This window comes from Haliaeetus leucocephalus, unplaced genomic scaffold (assembly GCF_000737465.1).
Source record: "Haliaeetus leucocephalus isolate CR32 unplaced genomic scaffold, Haliaeetus_leucocephalus-4.0 Scaffold169, whole genome shotgun sequence".
Classification (NCBI taxonomy): Eukaryota; Metazoa; Chordata; class Aves; order Accipitriformes; family Accipitridae; genus Haliaeetus; species Haliaeetus leucocephalus.
In genome coordinates, this window is record NW_010972605.1 from 1,404,163 (window position 1) to 1,421,166 (window position 17,004).

General features: G+C 41.0%; 1 protein-coding gene across 1 annotated transcript in view; it reads left to right on the plus strand.

Moving 5' to 3' along the window:
- The window catches only part of FST (follistatin), a 6,753-nt gene extending 2,179 nt beyond the window's left edge, over positions 1-4,574 (plus strand). The window contains exons 2-6 of the mRNA XM_010563543.1: positions 35-226; positions 653-871; positions 1,238-1,462; positions 2,505-2,735; positions 3,458-4,574. Of these exons, the coding sequence (XP_010561845.1) occupies positions 35-226; positions 653-871; positions 1,238-1,462; positions 2,505-2,735; positions 3,458-3,540 (950 nt within the window). The 3' untranslated portion in view covers positions 3,541-4,574. The remainder of the gene's footprint in view (positions 1-34; positions 227-652; positions 872-1,237; positions 1,463-2,504; positions 2,736-3,457) is intronic.
- Positions 4,575-17,004: the final 12,430 nt, after the last annotated feature.

Genomic DNA, 17,004 nt, shown 5'->3' on the forward strand with positions numbered 1-17,004 from the left:
CCCCCCCCCCCCCCCCCCCCCCCCCCCCCCGCAGCTGGGAACTGCTGGCTCCGGCAGGCGCGGAACGGCCGCTGCCAGGTCCTCTACAAAACCGACCTCAGCAAGGAGGAGTGCTGCAAGACCGGCCGCCTGACCACTTCGTGGACGGAGGAGGACGTCAACGACAACACGCTGTTTAAGTGGATGATTTTTAATGGGGGAGCCCCAAACTGCATCCCGTGCAAAGGTGAGCGGGGTGCTGGCGAGCCGCTCCGTGCCGAGGAGCGGTGCGGGCAGGGACTGGGGGGGGGGGGGGGAGCAGGGAGGGAGTTGGAGGGGGGGCAGCGCGGTCCCCCTGCTTCCGTCCTCCCAGGGGCTTTGGGGGGCGCCTCGTAGCAGCCCCGGGATCAGTGAGGGGACCCCCATTTCTGCTCGGCCGCCGTGCACATCGCGGGGAGGAGGGGAGCGACCTCCTCTCCCCCCCCTGCCCGCACTGGCGGGGGCGGGTGGGGGGATTTCCCTCGAGTGGAGTGGTGTTCCCCGGAGGGGGGGGGGGGGGGGTGTTTTCTCTCTGTGCTCTGGGGTCATGGTGTCTTCTTTTCTTTAAGCAGTTTTGACACCAGGTCCGTTCTGCACGCTGAGTACTAAAGTGGTGCCTCTTTCCTTCCACCAGAAACGTGCGAGAACGTGGACTGTGGACCCGGGAAGAAATGTAAAATGAACAAGAAGAACAAACCTCGGTGTGTTTGTGCTCCGGATTGCTCTAATATCACTTGGAAGGGCCCCGTGTGTGGCTTAGATGGGAAAACCTACAGGAACGAGTGTGCCCTTCTCAAAGCCAGATGTAAAGAACAGCCCGAACTTGAAGTCCAGTATCAGGGCAAATGCAAAAGTAGGTTTGCAAATCTAATCCGATCTCCCTCAAATGCCAAAGGGTGTGTGTCTGAGTGTAGGGAGGAGTAGCTGTTGGACATACTTCCCCACAGGAACCACAGTGATGTTCCAAATGCTGGGAGACAGTAACTAAACCACGCTCAACAGGCAAGGACATAACTGGATTGAGAGTTCCCCACAGTCTAGCAGCATTTGTGTCCCACCAGCTACCCTGAGATGGGAAGGTTTCCTCCAGCAGCCCTTAAATGAGGAGAGCTGCTGAAGGCTTTTGTCTGATCGTTTGTTTCATTGTGTCACCCAGTCACTCCTCGCTGGGGCTCTGGGATCTCCTATTAATCACTGTGCATTTCCATCTTTATTTCAGAGACCTGTAGGGATGTTTTATGCCCAGGCAGCTCCACGTGTGTAGTTGACCAAACTAATAACGCCTACTGTGTGACATGTAATCGAATTTGCCCAGAGCCTACCTCCCCTGAACAGTATCTCTGCGGGAATGACGGCATAACTTACGCCAGTGCCTGCCACCTGAGGAAAGCTACTTGCCTACTGGGCAGATCCATTGGATTAGCCTACGAAGGAAAATGCATCAGTAGGTATCACGGTCGGAGGGCAAGGGTGGGGTGGAGCTTCCTTGATTAGCTGTTTCAGAGCATCATGTGTGCAATTAGGTGGATGTAGTTAGCACCGGAGAGGAGGAGAGACTTCTAGCAGCCTGGGTTAGCGCTCCCCACTGGGAAAATGAGAGCCAGGGTGAGCTTTGCCCCAGAAAAGATTGCAGAAGGGATGAGGGAGTAGAGGGCCTGACCCTGCTTCTCTTGCTGTCACTGTGGGTGCTGACATTAGTATCCAAGGGAGAAATAGCCGCCATTAAATAGATGATGACATGGTTACGGTGTAACAAGGTCTCAAAATTCAGTGGATCTGGATTCCTGGAAACAATCGTCTTGAAGTGGTCTTGGCAAAGCTTGCGTTAACTTAATTGGAAACATCTGATCACTTTTTCCTCTTTAGAAATATTGCAGAGTTTGGAGACAGTTGGTGGGTGAAGATAGGAAAATAATCTCTGTGCATCCTGACATTTTGTATTGTGATTTCCAGAAAGGACTGATAGTGAAGCGTGTTGCGAGGAAGCACCTTCAGGGCAGCCTCTGCTCCCCAAAACTGCTGGGGAAATTCGGGGGAGTCTCAGGCTTTTTTTAGTTGGCATAGGTTGAGGTGAATTCCCTTTCCAATCTTGTAGACAACTATTCCGTGCAGGTTAGTTTAAAAATAATTGATTTAGAAATGCTGAATGTGTTGACAAATTCTGCGCTTACTGCTAATTTGGGGAGCTGAATTTCCACTGACATCAAATGGAGCAGGAAAGTCATGTACAATAGGCAAATGTAATTCTGTATTCCCAGGGCCAAGCTCTGTTGGCACAGCTGTCTTTCCTCCCCCACACATAGACAGGCAATGGTGTCCAAGGGACTACTTGCTTGAGCAAAATCAGCAAGTATCATCACATCTACTGCATCTGAGCTCTGTCTATTCACAGTTCACAAGGGAAAGGGAGTTTGGGGTTGTTTGTTGTTGCTTTTCTTTTTTCTCTGTCTTTTCACTTACCTCTAGTATCCTGTGTATATTTTTAGAAGCCAAATCCTGTGAAGACATTCAGTGCAGTGCTGGGAAGAAATGCTTGTGGGATTTTAAGGTTGGCAGAGGTCGGTGCGCCCTCTGCGATGAGGTATGCCCTGAAAGCAAGTCAGACGAGGCAGTCTGTGCCAGCGATAACACGACTTACCCAAGCGAGTGCGCCATGAAAGAGGCAGCCTGCTCCATGGGTGTGCTTCTAGAAGTAAAGCACTCCGGATCTTGCAACTGTAAGTGAGATTTTTAACTCTGCAGACACTTAAAGCTTCTGAAGGCAATCCCTAGGTAATGAAGACTTAACCTTTAAATGTAAGAAGCTTGATTTAGAGATTCGAGATACAGTACAGGTGCCATATAAGTATGTATCTATCATGCACACACTTTGGTTACTGATAAAATGCAGTAGATCTCCAACAACCAGTTGGCCTTCAAGTTGGGGTTTTGGGGCTATTCTGAGGACAAGTCATTCTGTTAGAAAGGGGTTGCCCTAGGAGTGTAATTCTAGTGATTTTTTCTTACTTTGTCTGCTCTCGTGTGCTTCGCTGATTGCTTTATTAACATCTGGATAAACTCTTAACTCAGTCCAAAAGAACAAGCTTAATGGTAGCACATGGGCATCTGGTTTAGCACAGTTGCCTCTACTAACTCTGAATGAAGGACACAAAGCAGTTAAACCTAGAACACAAGAGCGCTTTTTATTTGATTTCAGGAATCTGCCAATAAAACCTGAGCCATTGATTCTTCAGAACTTTCTGCAGTTATGACTTCATAGATTATGTATAAAAAACCTTATTGCATAACAGCAGATGCCAAAGAGCATCTCACTACAAGTCGCATAAAATGCAACGCTGTATTATGGCTGTTCAGAGGGCTTTGAAAACATGCACTGAGCTGCTTCTGCGCTGTTGTTGTCCTTATTTAAACAACAGCTCCCCTGTATTCCCCCATCTAGCCATTAATGAAGACCCAGAGGACGAAGAGGAAGATGAAGACCAGGACTACACCTTTCCTATATCTTCCATTCTAGAGTGGTAAAACCTCCATCACTATTGGAACAGCCATTGGGCACGAAATCAATGTCCATACTGTAAATAAGTGTATGCTTATTTATTTTGGGGAGAAAAAAAGTATACATATAGTTGAGTCTCGTAGACATTTATTTATACTGTGTCATGTTTTATAATTTATACATAAAATGTCTGGTTGACTGTACACCTTGTTTTTTGAAGAAATTTATTCGTTACGGGAAGAGCAGTGTTATTTATTGTGAGGTCTCTTGCTTGTAAAGTAAAGCTTTTCTTTTTTCTTGTAAACTATAAAAGTCCATTCCTTAGAGCTTACCCACATGATCTCATCTCTTTGTTTCACTGATGTTAACTCTTTTCCACTTTAACAAACTTGCATGTTGGTTTCTGTTATGTTTATTTATTGGATTTTCTTCTTGCCGGTTCTGTACATAAAAGATCCCTAGGGTTTTTGTTTACAAGGAATCTTGACTGACCAAAAGGTGTTGTAACTGACTTAAGTATACTTCCAGGGTGCAGTGAGGCGATCTTTAAGGAAACTTCTTCCACTTCACTTTTCTCTGCTTCTGATCACATCATGTACTGAAGTGATCTCAGTGTGCTGAGCGTGTATACTGTACTATATGAATTCCGGACCCAAAGAAATCGGATTATGAAGGTTGTTAATAGCTACAGGGCTAACTGTAATAAGAATAAAGGTTTTATTTTATTTTTATTGTTTTATTTTTTGTAACATGCATAAGTGTTTTATCAGGTGTTTCCTTTAAGATGGTCTTGCAGTACCACTTTCAAAGTTTTCTTTTTCTAATCAGTGTGTCACTAAAAGTTATATCAAAGCTTTATCAGTTCAAGTTTCTTGCTTTTCATAATACTTTTTTTCTGATGCAATTTTATATTTTCAAACATGGCGAGTTAAATATAAATTCATTTAAATATATAGTTTTGTACTTTTCTACCATGTAAATGTGCAATGTATATAAAAGTTATAATGTGTATTTGTAAATAAATGATGAGTGAAAAAAATAAAAAATGGAATTTTCCCTAGAGGCAGTCCTCAGTTTTTGGCTGTAAATGGTTCTGGGTTCTGGCCTTCTGGTGCAGAGAAGACATACTGGTGGTTAGGGAGATGGAGGCTTGTGCGTGGCATAGCAGCAAAACACACTGGTTCAGGCCAAAGCTTTCACCTGACATTGATTCAAGAACCCCTTTTTTTTCAGACAGGAGCAATGTCTCCAGTTCATTGGTATTAATTAATTTTAAATCCCAGTACAGTGATAGAGGAGAAGAGATTTCAGCATTTTTGTTTCTCTCTCCATCCTTTAAATGAAAAGTCTGTCATTTCTTGGACACCTTTAACTTCCATATTTCTAGGAGGTTTTGAATATGCATTTGAACTTTTGCTAAGCTTCAGATCCTTATTACGGGGTTGCAGTTGTATCACTATTTTAGATGACCAAGAGAAAATGCAAAACATGGCCTACTTGCCCAAATTCAAGATGTGTAACAACTAGCACAGAAGACCCCCCCCCCCCCAAAAAAAAACCCCAAAACCAACAAACCATCAAGGAGCACATTATCGCTTGGAAATTATTTTCTCCCAAAAGGAAGGTTAATTCAGAAGTTCTTTTTGGTGATACTAATCCAGCGAACTGAGAAAAGGTAACAGCCACAAGTACAGCAGGGACCAAAATCCTGTTTTATGCTGCTTGGGTTATGCTGTTCTCCCAGATAAGGCCCCACTTACCAAAATTTCTGTATCATACTGCATGAAATTTAAAAATGTACTTAAGCACCTTATCCAATGGTGTTTTAGGTACTTTGCTGAACTGAAGCCTGAGAGCAGAAGTTGACTTACTTACCCATTTTGTTTAAATACAAATCATATTTGAAGGCTGTTCCTGCTATAGTCTGTATATTTTTTAGTATAGAGTAAACTCTAATTTGTTATGGATTGTTTAGCATTATCCAAAGCAAATATAATTTATTCATCTATGTATACATAAAAAATAGAAGCATGCATTTATAATCTTGTATTCAAACTAATAGTAAAAAAATTCTGCCTTTCATCCTCCTGTTGCTTCATTTAGACAAGTAGTCTCTTTGGAAGGAAGTACGTGATAAGAAGAGCAAAGGGAGCAGGATTTTGGTCTCCTGAAGGAATATAACCCAGAATAAAAGAGAACAGGGGTTGGGAGAACAGAGGGAAGGAAAAAGAACCTCTCAGAAAATCTCTCAAGGAACTAATAAACACATGTCAATGACATAGAGACAAAACGTTTAATAGATGTGGAGAGCATCGGAGGAGATTTTTCTCAAATTCAGGTAGGTGCCAGCTACTTAATTTCCAACAAATCAACAACATTAAAAGATTGGTTTTAATTGTAAATATATTTACATGTCTTACAGAGACACTGTCACAGAGCAGGATTTCTGGGTTCTAATTTTATGTCCTGCTGCTGGTTCACAAAATAACTCTGAGAAAGTCACTGATGGCTAAATTCAAAAAAGCAACAAAAATGCCAGGAAGATGTATTTACACATATACATGTACGCAAAATGGCCACAAAAATCTACATCAGTTTTTTTCTGATAAAATTATCTGAAAGTTCTGCTACTGCATTTCCCATTGCTATTGCTATTTCTATACAGCTGAAAATCTTGAAACCTACCTTGCACCAAGGCCTGCCTCTGATATACAGGTGAGGCATCTCCTGAGAGGCTTGATGAGGTAAGCATCTTCTGAGCATGCCTAACATATACCAACCTCCTCATGAAGCACAACAGCCCCAGAGACGTCCAGAGGTTGTGGCAGCACTACTGCCAATATTTTACATAATAGCATACTTCTAGATAAGGCACTTGTTCATGACGTGGGAGATGCAGGTTCACTGCCAGTCTCTTCCTGAGGAGATCTTTCCCACATCTCCCAAGAGTGCATCCGCCACCAACTCAAGGTGAAGATCAGGCTGGAGAACTGTCTGTCATACCTGCTGAAGCCATACTTCTGTATTGGAGAAGAAGCAAGATTCACTGAGAGAGGATAATTTGCAACCCTAATAGGTGCTCCTTTTGATGAGGAAGTCCTGGGTTCTTGCCCCAGGGACTACCTACACATTTTGCATTTGTAATTGAGTAACATACATAAATAGTGCTTGAAGCAGGGGCCAGAATCCAGGTTGCCTCCCCTCCTCCTTCCCCCAGTAGTGAAGTGCCTCCATCCTTGAGCTATGAAATCATGTTTAAGTCTCTGCTTAAGTCAAGATTATGAATCTCACATCTTTTTGTACACTGAGTCATAGTTATGACAGGAGAGGCTTTACTTTTTTCATCCTCTCTACTAGGCTTGTACATGGGGAGCTTCCTGGGACATGGAAATGTGAACTTAATTCCCTCAGTCTAAGGAAGGTGCTGAATCCATTTTTTCTACTTCTTGTCCTTTTTTTTTGGTGTGCTTTTGTTTGGTTTTGTTTTGCTTCCTCTCTTAATGCACAGGCTATCCCGGATGTTGTTTAAATGAAGCAATAGAGATGTCTGGATGTCTAAGGACAAGAAGGTGGTTTCCAGCTCTGAAACCATCTTGCACAAGCTCCTAAAACCAGAGAGAAATAAATTTTCAGAAATCTCTTTCTCTTCAGTGTTTTCTATCATCTGGCATACATATTCCCCTTGCTGTAAATCACATTTCTGAAACACCTAGCTCACCACGGAGTATACTGTGGTACTGAATCCCAGGCCTGTGAACTCCATTCACAAATGCAGAGTGGAGCGCGTACGTTTGAAAACAGAAACCCATATTCTGGCACTTAAGTAAAATCAGCTTAATTCCAAGAGACCCAGCTTGAGGCATTTGAAAGATAAGAATATTACCTCTAAAGCCCTGGTTCCCAAATGTATTTGTTGGCACAATACGTGCAAGCGAGTATACACAATTTTGATCACACTCGAATGCATTCCTGATAGCTGTGTTCACAGGATAGACTTAAGAACAGTACCATGGACCTCTTTTGCATCTTCTACCTCTTTGCTTGCTTTCTGCTGGCTAATACACCTCAACTAAAAATACATTCCAAGCCTCTCAGCAAATTTCAAACAGCTGCCGTTTCTTTTTTTTATGACATAAAAATGTTTCCTTCTTTCCCTCCAAATGGGAATCAGGTGAAATTAAATTTCAGTATGCAGTGCTGTTCTCTAGGCAGTGACATTTTACTATACAATGAATCACCAGCACAGAAACATCTGTATCTCATCCCTTTGAAGAACTAGGATTCGATGCTTTCTGGTGAAGCATAACATTTGTACATAGACCAAACCGTTCACAAAGTATCAGATTTTCTATTCACAACTCCCTGAAGATAAGGCAATTACATTTTTGTTTGATATTTCTGTAATTCCAAGGCCTGCCTGACCCATTATGGCAGCATGAATTTCGCAGGAAGTATATGAAAGATAGTACACACAAGCTAACTCTTTAATTTTTTTTTTTTTTTTTTTCTCATAGACATAAATACGTAGTGGACCTTAGTGGCTGGATTTTGCTGATAGTCATGTGGGATCATCTGTATAATTCACATTCATTCATTACTTCTAAATGATGTGGCCAATGAAATTATCACACAGTGGAGAAATATGACAGGAAAACAAGGTGCAAGCCATAATGTTCAGCTCACACACTGATTTGGAGTTAAAACCGCACATTTGGCTCATTTCCCTGTAATTTACAGGTATGTTCCACTGATCTCTTAATCTTTGAATGGATTTGTTCAACTTCACCATGGGATTGAAGAGCACTAATGTGTCAGAAGACTGAGAAGGAACTCTGGACTTTGATAACAGCTAATCAGACCTACCAGATGCTACAGGATAATGAGTTTACCAAGGTGGTCTGGTGTAGATTTGAATGTGTAAAGGCCCCTGAATTTCCACTAGTGCTACTGAGTAATAGCATCTGAACCTCCTAGTGCTTCAGTGAGGTCTACAGATATTCGGAACTCCTCAAAATGAAACCACAGCACTCATATTCAAGAACTAAATTTCAGTCACCTAGTCTTAAAGACTTTTAAAGTATTTAAAAATGAATGTTGGAACTATTTTTCATAGCATGTTAGAAGTTCACAGAAAAAGCAGCATTTTTTTAAAAAATCACTTACCCTGCACAGCATGGTTATATGCAAAAATACAGTTTTACATAAGAAGAACAGTTTTCATGTATTTCCCAAGATCCCTTAGCAATTTGGAATGCTCTTATTCAGATAACAGTGTCCCTATCGGTCGTCTGCTGAGCTTCATGTCATGTACTCTTCAGTTTAAGTTTTAATCACTTCATATTTTAAGAGGCACCTGGAACTACAAGGATGATGTTGGTGGGCAGCCATTGTTAGAAACACTTAGACGATACTAAAAAGTGCTACCATTCGATTTCTGAATTAGAAGCATTGGTAAAAGAAGTCACAGGGCAAGAAATGTAGATAAGCCAGATAGGTAGTTATGCACATCCTTGGACAATGTAGACAGGCAGCACTGATGACAAGCGAGCCCAGCAGAGGCTCAGGGGTTGGAGAACCTGCGCTGCAAGGGGACCTTGAGGGACAGAGCTGCTTCTGCCTGGAGAAAGGAAGGCTTTGGAGGCACCTCAGAGCAGCCTTTCCCACCTATGAGCAGGTCATTGTGTAGACAGAAACAGGCTCTTTGTAGCAGTGCATGGTAGCAGGACAAGTGACAACAGGCATAAGCTGAAACAAGAGAAGTTCACACTGGGTATAAGGGAAACCTTTTTCCCCCAAGAGGACAATCTAGCAGAGGATCTCCTGACATCCCTTCCAAGCTGAATTATCCTATGATCCTATGAAGAGGTATGTCCACCCAGTTTCAAGTCTTACAGACTCCAAAATCAGAAAGGAATGTCCAGTTAAAAAGAAACAATTCCCTCAAGAAACATTCAAGGAACAACTGTATCACCACAGCTGTTGTATGCAATTGTCAGCAGGAATATAGAATGTTCCTTCTTTAATACGCCTTTCCCTTACACGATCCTTAAGTGATCTTAAAATTTCCCGTAAATGCTATTTTCCCATTGATTTTAGTGAAACTTATTGCTGTTCAAGGAATGCAGTATCTACTCATTAGAATATTCGTTCTGTGATGAGTAGAATGCGTAGTGGAGAAAATGCAAGCAAATGCACAGAAGTTTCTGTCTGTATTTTTAAGTGAAAATAAATAAGATGAAAGAGTGAAGCAGTTAAAATGCAGTTTAAAACTATGGTATTGTTCAGATTTGCAATTTTTTTTTTTTTAGGACTGACAGTAATTCTCAAAGAGACAATAACTAGTACCAGCTAGATTGGTCAAGGGAGCAAGGAAAGCAAAAAAAAACCCCAAGGCGAGACACTTGGAAAAATAATGGATAATGCCCACTGGAGCAACTAAAAAGAGCCCTGCAGGGATGTTTCCCATAATCTTTTCCCACATACAGATGGTTTAGGCAGAGCAATTCAAATCCTTGTTTCAAATGGTGACTCCACCAAAACTACAAAAAGCCTAAAATGCTTGGCATAAAAGATATACAAATATTTAGTATTTCCACATTTGGACTTCAACTTTAGAGAAATTAATTTTCATTCATTTTATGAGAAAGAAAAAAGGGACTGAGTCTATCTCTGTAAGGATACAGACCCGGAGCTCCAAATTTACACAGGCCACAAACTCGGGAGTTGCACTTCCCAACCCAGCATGCCTGGAAGCTGTGACAATTCGTTTATTAATCTCCCCGGCATTCTCCACTTATGGTCTCTGATGGAACTCCAGCCTTAATTGAAAGGCACTTGCCACTGTCAGCAACCTAGCAAGCAGCACCACATGCGGTGACGGGGAGAAATCCAGTCAGGGCCCACAGCAGAAGCCTGATCAAAACCCTCAATTCCTATCTGGAAGAAAGGCCAGAACCTGAAGTGTTTAGCTGCAGCCTGTGTACAGTAAAGGCAGTGTAACATACAGACTTGAGGACATACAGTGTCTTTGTTTGGATGTGTTTCACAGATACGCTGCAAGTTAATGAGTAGCTGTTTAGCTCACACTGCAAAAAATACATGATGAGGCTTAGTATGGTCTGTTCTTGGTATTAATACCCTTCGTCTGTACATGCAGGTGGGTCATTGCAGTGCACTTTTGGAGCCGCACATTCAGATACATACTTGGGACCTTAAGAACATTTGGGAGTAAATCTTACTGCTCCTGCTTACCACCACCACAGTTGTCCTCAGTAATGAATCAGTCAGGATCTAGATAACTCTCTTCTGAAAAAATCAGTGGGGGATTTCCACTTTATAAGATTTCTTTTTCTTTTTCTTTTTCTTTATCTTTTTTCTTTTTTTTCTTTTTTTATTTTTTTTTTTTCTTCTTTCTTTTCAAAATGAGACACAGCATATGGGAAAATGGGAGAAATGGAGAACAAACAGAAAAGAGTCACAGCAAGGAAAATGAAAAAAGAGAAGGGCAGAGTAAAGATCCCAGGAAAACAGCACAAGACCAAAGAGAAATAGACTTATGCTAAAAGTCGTGTGAAGAACTACACACAAGAAGTCCATTTTTATCAGCCCCTCAGATGCATAAGCAAAGCTATGAACGCTGAAGTGCCATCTACTGGTATATCTTGTGCGAACTAATCATGTTGCTTGAAGTCCACCATGGGACACATGAAATGCGAGATTCATCTTTTTCTCTGCCACTGACTTTTTTGTGGCTCTGAGTAACAGACTTTGCTAGAACAGTGTTATAATCTCCCCACTGTAAAATGAAGATATTAAGATTTCATAACCTGTGTGCTTTCACAACCTGTGCAAAGCTCTTTGAGATCTAGTGGTAGAACTTTCTGCAAGAGAAGTAGGAACTTCTGCAGCAGCATCTCCACATCCAAACATGGCATTTCTGGAGGAGATGTTAAAAAATGAAGTGGGAGACACAGAAGAAAACGAGAACAGAGGACAGCAGAGGAAGAAGAAGGGAGAAGAGGGTAAAGACAGTAGGAGTTAAGGAGGAGGAGAGTTGATAGAATGCAATGTAAGTGATTAATTGCCAAGGACAATACAATTTACACTGCAGTTTTAGCAGATGTGTATGTGTTGCTCCAGCTGTGGGAACAGCAGACTCTCCAGATCTTGTTTCTGACACACAATAACTGTGAACTCTATTATGTGCAAATAATAAATCTAAGCAGCACCTCCAACATATGAATAACCAAGAAAAAGAGGGTCATATTTTCAGAAGTGTTAGCACATATTTGTCAACACTAAACTTAGCTAAATAGCACAAAGGAAGACTACAAGACAATGGTAACACATACCCAAAGCAGTATGTGACCCTGCAAGTAGATGCATGGTTTTGAAAACCCATGTTTAATAGGTAAGGCCTCTAGGGATGGCAGACTGCACAGGGTCCTGGGTAGACTGGATGGGTTTGTTTTGCTGATGTATTTACTGGCTGGTATGTTAATTTTTTCAATGTGTTATAGAGCAGTTCCCAAGTTAGGGTCACGACCCCACTTGGGGCCTGCAAGCCTGGAAGTGAAAATGAAAGTGGGGTTGTGACCCTGGAAGTAGGGTTGCTAAGGGAAAACTTTGGGAAGCACTGATGTTGTGCTACTAGGTGAGACCCCTACGTGGATGGTGAGTTTAATCACTGCTGAGGGATAAAGTTTTTAACAGTGCCTATATTTCTCAGAGGCTTAAGTCTCATTTCTGACTGATTTACTGCCAGACTCAAGTAAAGGTTTCAGGTACATAAAAAAAGATTTGAGAATTAAATTCAGAATTGTGAGTACTACATCTTGAAAAGATCAGGCCCATCATGTAGCGAAGACATATTCACCGTTTTCTTTAAAATATACATTGGTAGCTGCAGTCTTCTGATTAGATCACTTCCCTGACAATCCTTGGCCTGAAGAAATCATACCCACCTCTCCCATTTTTCAGGAGGGTGATCTTACCACCAGGGCATCATCGTGGGATGGAGCCAAGGTTATGGGTTACCAGGGGAGGTGGGGGTTGTCTCTCACCACCTGCATGATCTGGGGGAAAGGAGCAAGTATGTTTGGTTAAGGAAGGAGTCAGTATGTTGAGCAAGCATACTGAATAGAAAGGGATTGCCATTCTGAAGAAAAGACTAAGTCTTACTCCATTCTTCAGAGGTGGCACAGATACCTTCTTCAAGAACAGATCCTAAGCTTGAATTCACCTTGGACTTTGAAGGTTTAAGGTTCAGTTGCCAGTACACACTTATCTAGTGCCACTTCAGGCACCCTAAGGTATCCTTGTTGGTCTCCAGCAGCTGTTCCCAAAGGAGACAGTCCTTCCATAGCTCCTGTGTCATATCTGACAGCCCCACGAGGAAGCTTGTGATACCCTAATGAGTTTTAAATGGAACAAGATTCCTATGTGTGGACAAGTTAAATGAGCCCTTAGGCTCCTAAATCATGTAAGTACTTCTGAATAGTCATGAAAAGTAGACATAAAGAGTTGTATCTCTTTATTTCTCACGCTCTACGCACATTAATTCCAATCTCAAATTATACTGTGCTATGACTGCAGCTTTCACCGTAGAGCTGGAGAATATTCCTGACTTACACCCAAATATTTTGTAGCTAGTAATAGAACATTTGTGATATGCAGCATGCCATTTCAGTAAGTGAAGAGGCATTAACAGCTGATTTTTGGCAGCAACATATCTCTGTTACTCATTTATTAGTAACTTGTATTGATTTATACCAGGATTAATTATTGATGCAGATATTTCACCCATATTTTTTCTGTCACAAGCAGGGAAAAAATGCATGGCTGTGAATAATCCATACAATGGTTTATGAAGCCCAAATTCCCCAGAGAGTATCAGATATCCACCTGGTGTCCCTGAGTGCTGGATTTCACATTTAGATCTCTGAATTAACAGATGTGTACAGTCACATACAGGCAGAATGCTCCTTCTTGATACTATGTCTGAGGAGGCTCATGGGCACTGTTTATTTTAAGAAAATCATGGGATATCTTGTGCTTGTGAAATTTGTTCCAAATCTATTCATTTTGGAATGCTAATAACCAGTACTCTGCACAGAGCTCAACTTCTAATTTTTAGTTCATAAAGCACATCTAAAAAAGATAAGTGTACCTACTGTAATATGTTTCCAAAAAGAAAACAGCCACGATTTTGAGCAAAAGCCCCTGAATCTGAAAAAACGTACTTTTCTAATGTATGCAATCCTATTAAAAAGTACATCTTATGCATTTTTTCCTGAACATTTCGGTACATGAGATTCAACACATTTCAAATCAACTCAGGCAAATAAAATTTATACAAGTCATTATTATCAAAACTATGAAGAGGGGAGGTCACAGAAAGAGGGAATTTTATTTAAAACTTGCAATATTTTTAAATACTGCACATTTCAGATCCTTCTATTTGCTGTATTAGAAGTGGGGCTTTTAAGAGCATTTTCAAGCTTTTTCTCCACAACTATGAATGCTAGAAATATAGTCTAATATGAAGCACAAACTTTTATGCATTCATGTTCTACAAGAACTTGAGGATTTTAAGAAACAAAACAAAAACAAATATTGAAAAACATCATAAAGTCATAAGAGTCAGCACGGCTGACTGCCAAGCAGGGAGGACTTCATTTATTCAGAGCTGGTTTGTGTCTATGAAACTGAAGCCTTGTCTGCACTTAAGAACATCTCTTTTTATTAGCCCCACATAGGGCAATCATATCCCTCATCTAGAAATGGTAATTCTAGCTTAAACATGTTTTAAAGGTATATCCTCCTTCTGGTCAGTGAAGAAAGAGTCACATGTTCAGCAAGAGTGCCAGAATACCTACACCTGTGGTACGGCAGTGTGAAGCACAATTAGGATGATGAAAAAAATTGCACTGCTAGCAAACATAATCATGTCAGTAAAACTATTAAGTATAACCTAGACTTGAATACACTATTTTCTGAAGAACCACAGAAACCAAGCTGACATTTGCAATTTGCTTTTTCACAGGAGCAAGTAGCCACAGCTGCTTATAAAGTTTTAATAGCTAGGTTTTTTCACTACAGTAGCAAATCATACAAGAACATATCAAATAAGCTTTTATTATAGTCTTGTAAAATATTCAACAGCATGTATCAAGCCCAGAACCTATGCTGTCACTCTTTGTTCTGAAGATGCTAATAAAGAAAAAAACCCATAATATTTTGACATATCTGATCCACAGAACAGTAAGCGTTGAATATGTCTGTCATTGTGAAATCCTCATCTTTTCTAATGAAAAGCAAAATATTTAGGTCAATTTTTCAACAACTCATGGAAAAATGCTTGCACATGCTATTTGGATATTCAAACCAAATAAATGTCATTACAATCACTTGATGTGCTGTCTGTGTTGTGCAGATTGGCTGCACTGTTATGTGCACAGAATCCTCAAAGCTTCCTCGGGTTTCAGAGAAACTGCAGATCATAGATGGTATTTTTGTTTAAACCCTCCATGGAGGGGACGGTGGCTCAACAGAGTAGAGGGAGTGTAACAAGTGTTGCTTATTTTCATGGGGGAGGTTAGACAGACCAACCATTACACGGACTCTTTCTCCCCTCTCCCCAAGTTACAGAGCAGCACTGCTGCCCATAAATAAACCTAGGCTGAGGAGGGAGATGGAGTTTTTTGCCCTTCCACCCCTTCTTTGAAGGCAAGTAGCCCTAAGCCACTGGGTTCGGTACAGAGAGCTGCTCTGGGGCTTAGGCTACTGAGCTAGAAGGCGACCCTGAACAGTATCATAAGGCAGGCAGGGATACAACAAAATCTTCTGATAACACTGCACTGAAAAGCTCACCAAGGCCACAGCACAGGTGTGTGAGTGTAGCACAAAATTGTTATCAAGGTTCCTGGCATAGTTTTAGCTCAGGCCAACTACTCCTCTCCCACAATTTAAAGTTGTATTTCAGGGATTTGTACAGGCCAAGGATCATCCCCAATAAGTATACAGTTAATAAATCAGAAGGGCAAAAGAGCTAGCCATATGGACACAGGGCTTGCCATCCCACTTAGCTTCAGGACCAAAGAACAGCCCTTAGTACATTTTATTCACTAATACAGACACAGCCTTCACGCTGTATGTGTGAAACCCCTTATTTATGTGGTCTAGGAATTGCTTGTATAACTTGCAAGTGATGGAATGACATAAGACAAAGCCACAAATGAGCTGTGCATGATACTCATCTTAATTCTGTAGCAAAAGCACACATGTATCAACCTGCCTGTGTTCCTTACTCCTTTAAATGTACTGCAGAGATTTTTCTTGGAGAATCAGGAAAAAGAGACAGCAGGTAAGTGAATATACTCAATTAATATCTTAATATGCAAATAGTGTACAAGTAAAACACTAATAACTGAAAATGTGCTTGTTATTAAAATACTTGGGGAAAAAAAATTGATTGATTTGAGTAACTTGAGTGAACTTCACAATCTGTGTTTCTGAATAGGAAAAATGCCAGATTTGGAATAAGTAGTTGCCTTATGGAATCTTGGCGTTTTCTCCTGCTCAGAAATGCAAACTGTGAAGTTCAACTGAGCTATGCAAATCATCTTGTCTTATGCTTCTCTTATTAGGCAATTCTGTCTTGATAGTCTGAGTAATGAACTACATAATACAGTCTCAATGGTACCTGGAATCAACATGTTACTTCAAGAGCTGAGACATTCTCAGTAAATAATTGCTTAGAATAGTTTCTTTCATGCTTAAATTAAAGAGCTGCCTTCTCCACAAATATAGCTAGGCAGACTGAAGCAAGGAATGAGAAGGAATGAAGCACTATTGGACACACCTCGTGGGTTCCTGATATCACTAGGAATATCCCAGGTGCATAGCTCAGTCTGAGATGCTATCTAAACCATGGGATGTGGGCAGGTAATTCACATTTCCTTTCTTGTATGTCACTGATTTGTTTGTATGAGAACAAGTTATCTGACCTGCTAAACAAAAATAAATCATGAAGCTCTGTTTTAGAAAGGATCACAGAAATTTTTACAAGGTTAAAGCAAATACCAAAATACATCAGTAAAAGACAGAAAAAAAGGAAGAATGCACAACAATAAATCATATTAAAATAGCCAGACTACTAGTCTTAGCAAGCAAGTAAGAGGAGTTAAATCACAGATCCTTATATGCCTTTGTTTTTATTCCAGAAAGCTGATTTTACAGCAGGTAATTAAAAGCTACCTGCTTGTAGCATCCTAGTGCAGAGAAAGCACTCTAGTTTTCCAGAAGTAACTAAGCAGAGTCAACGCTATTACCGTCTTACTTCAGAACAGTAAGATAACTGCCTTGTCTCCATTAGGATTTTACAGACTTAGTTAGCACGTACTAGTTGATCCACTGCCAGGGGGGGCGGGAACAAGCAAAAAAGAAAGCAATGCAACTACAGCTTCCAAGACTTCACTGCAATGCCAGCT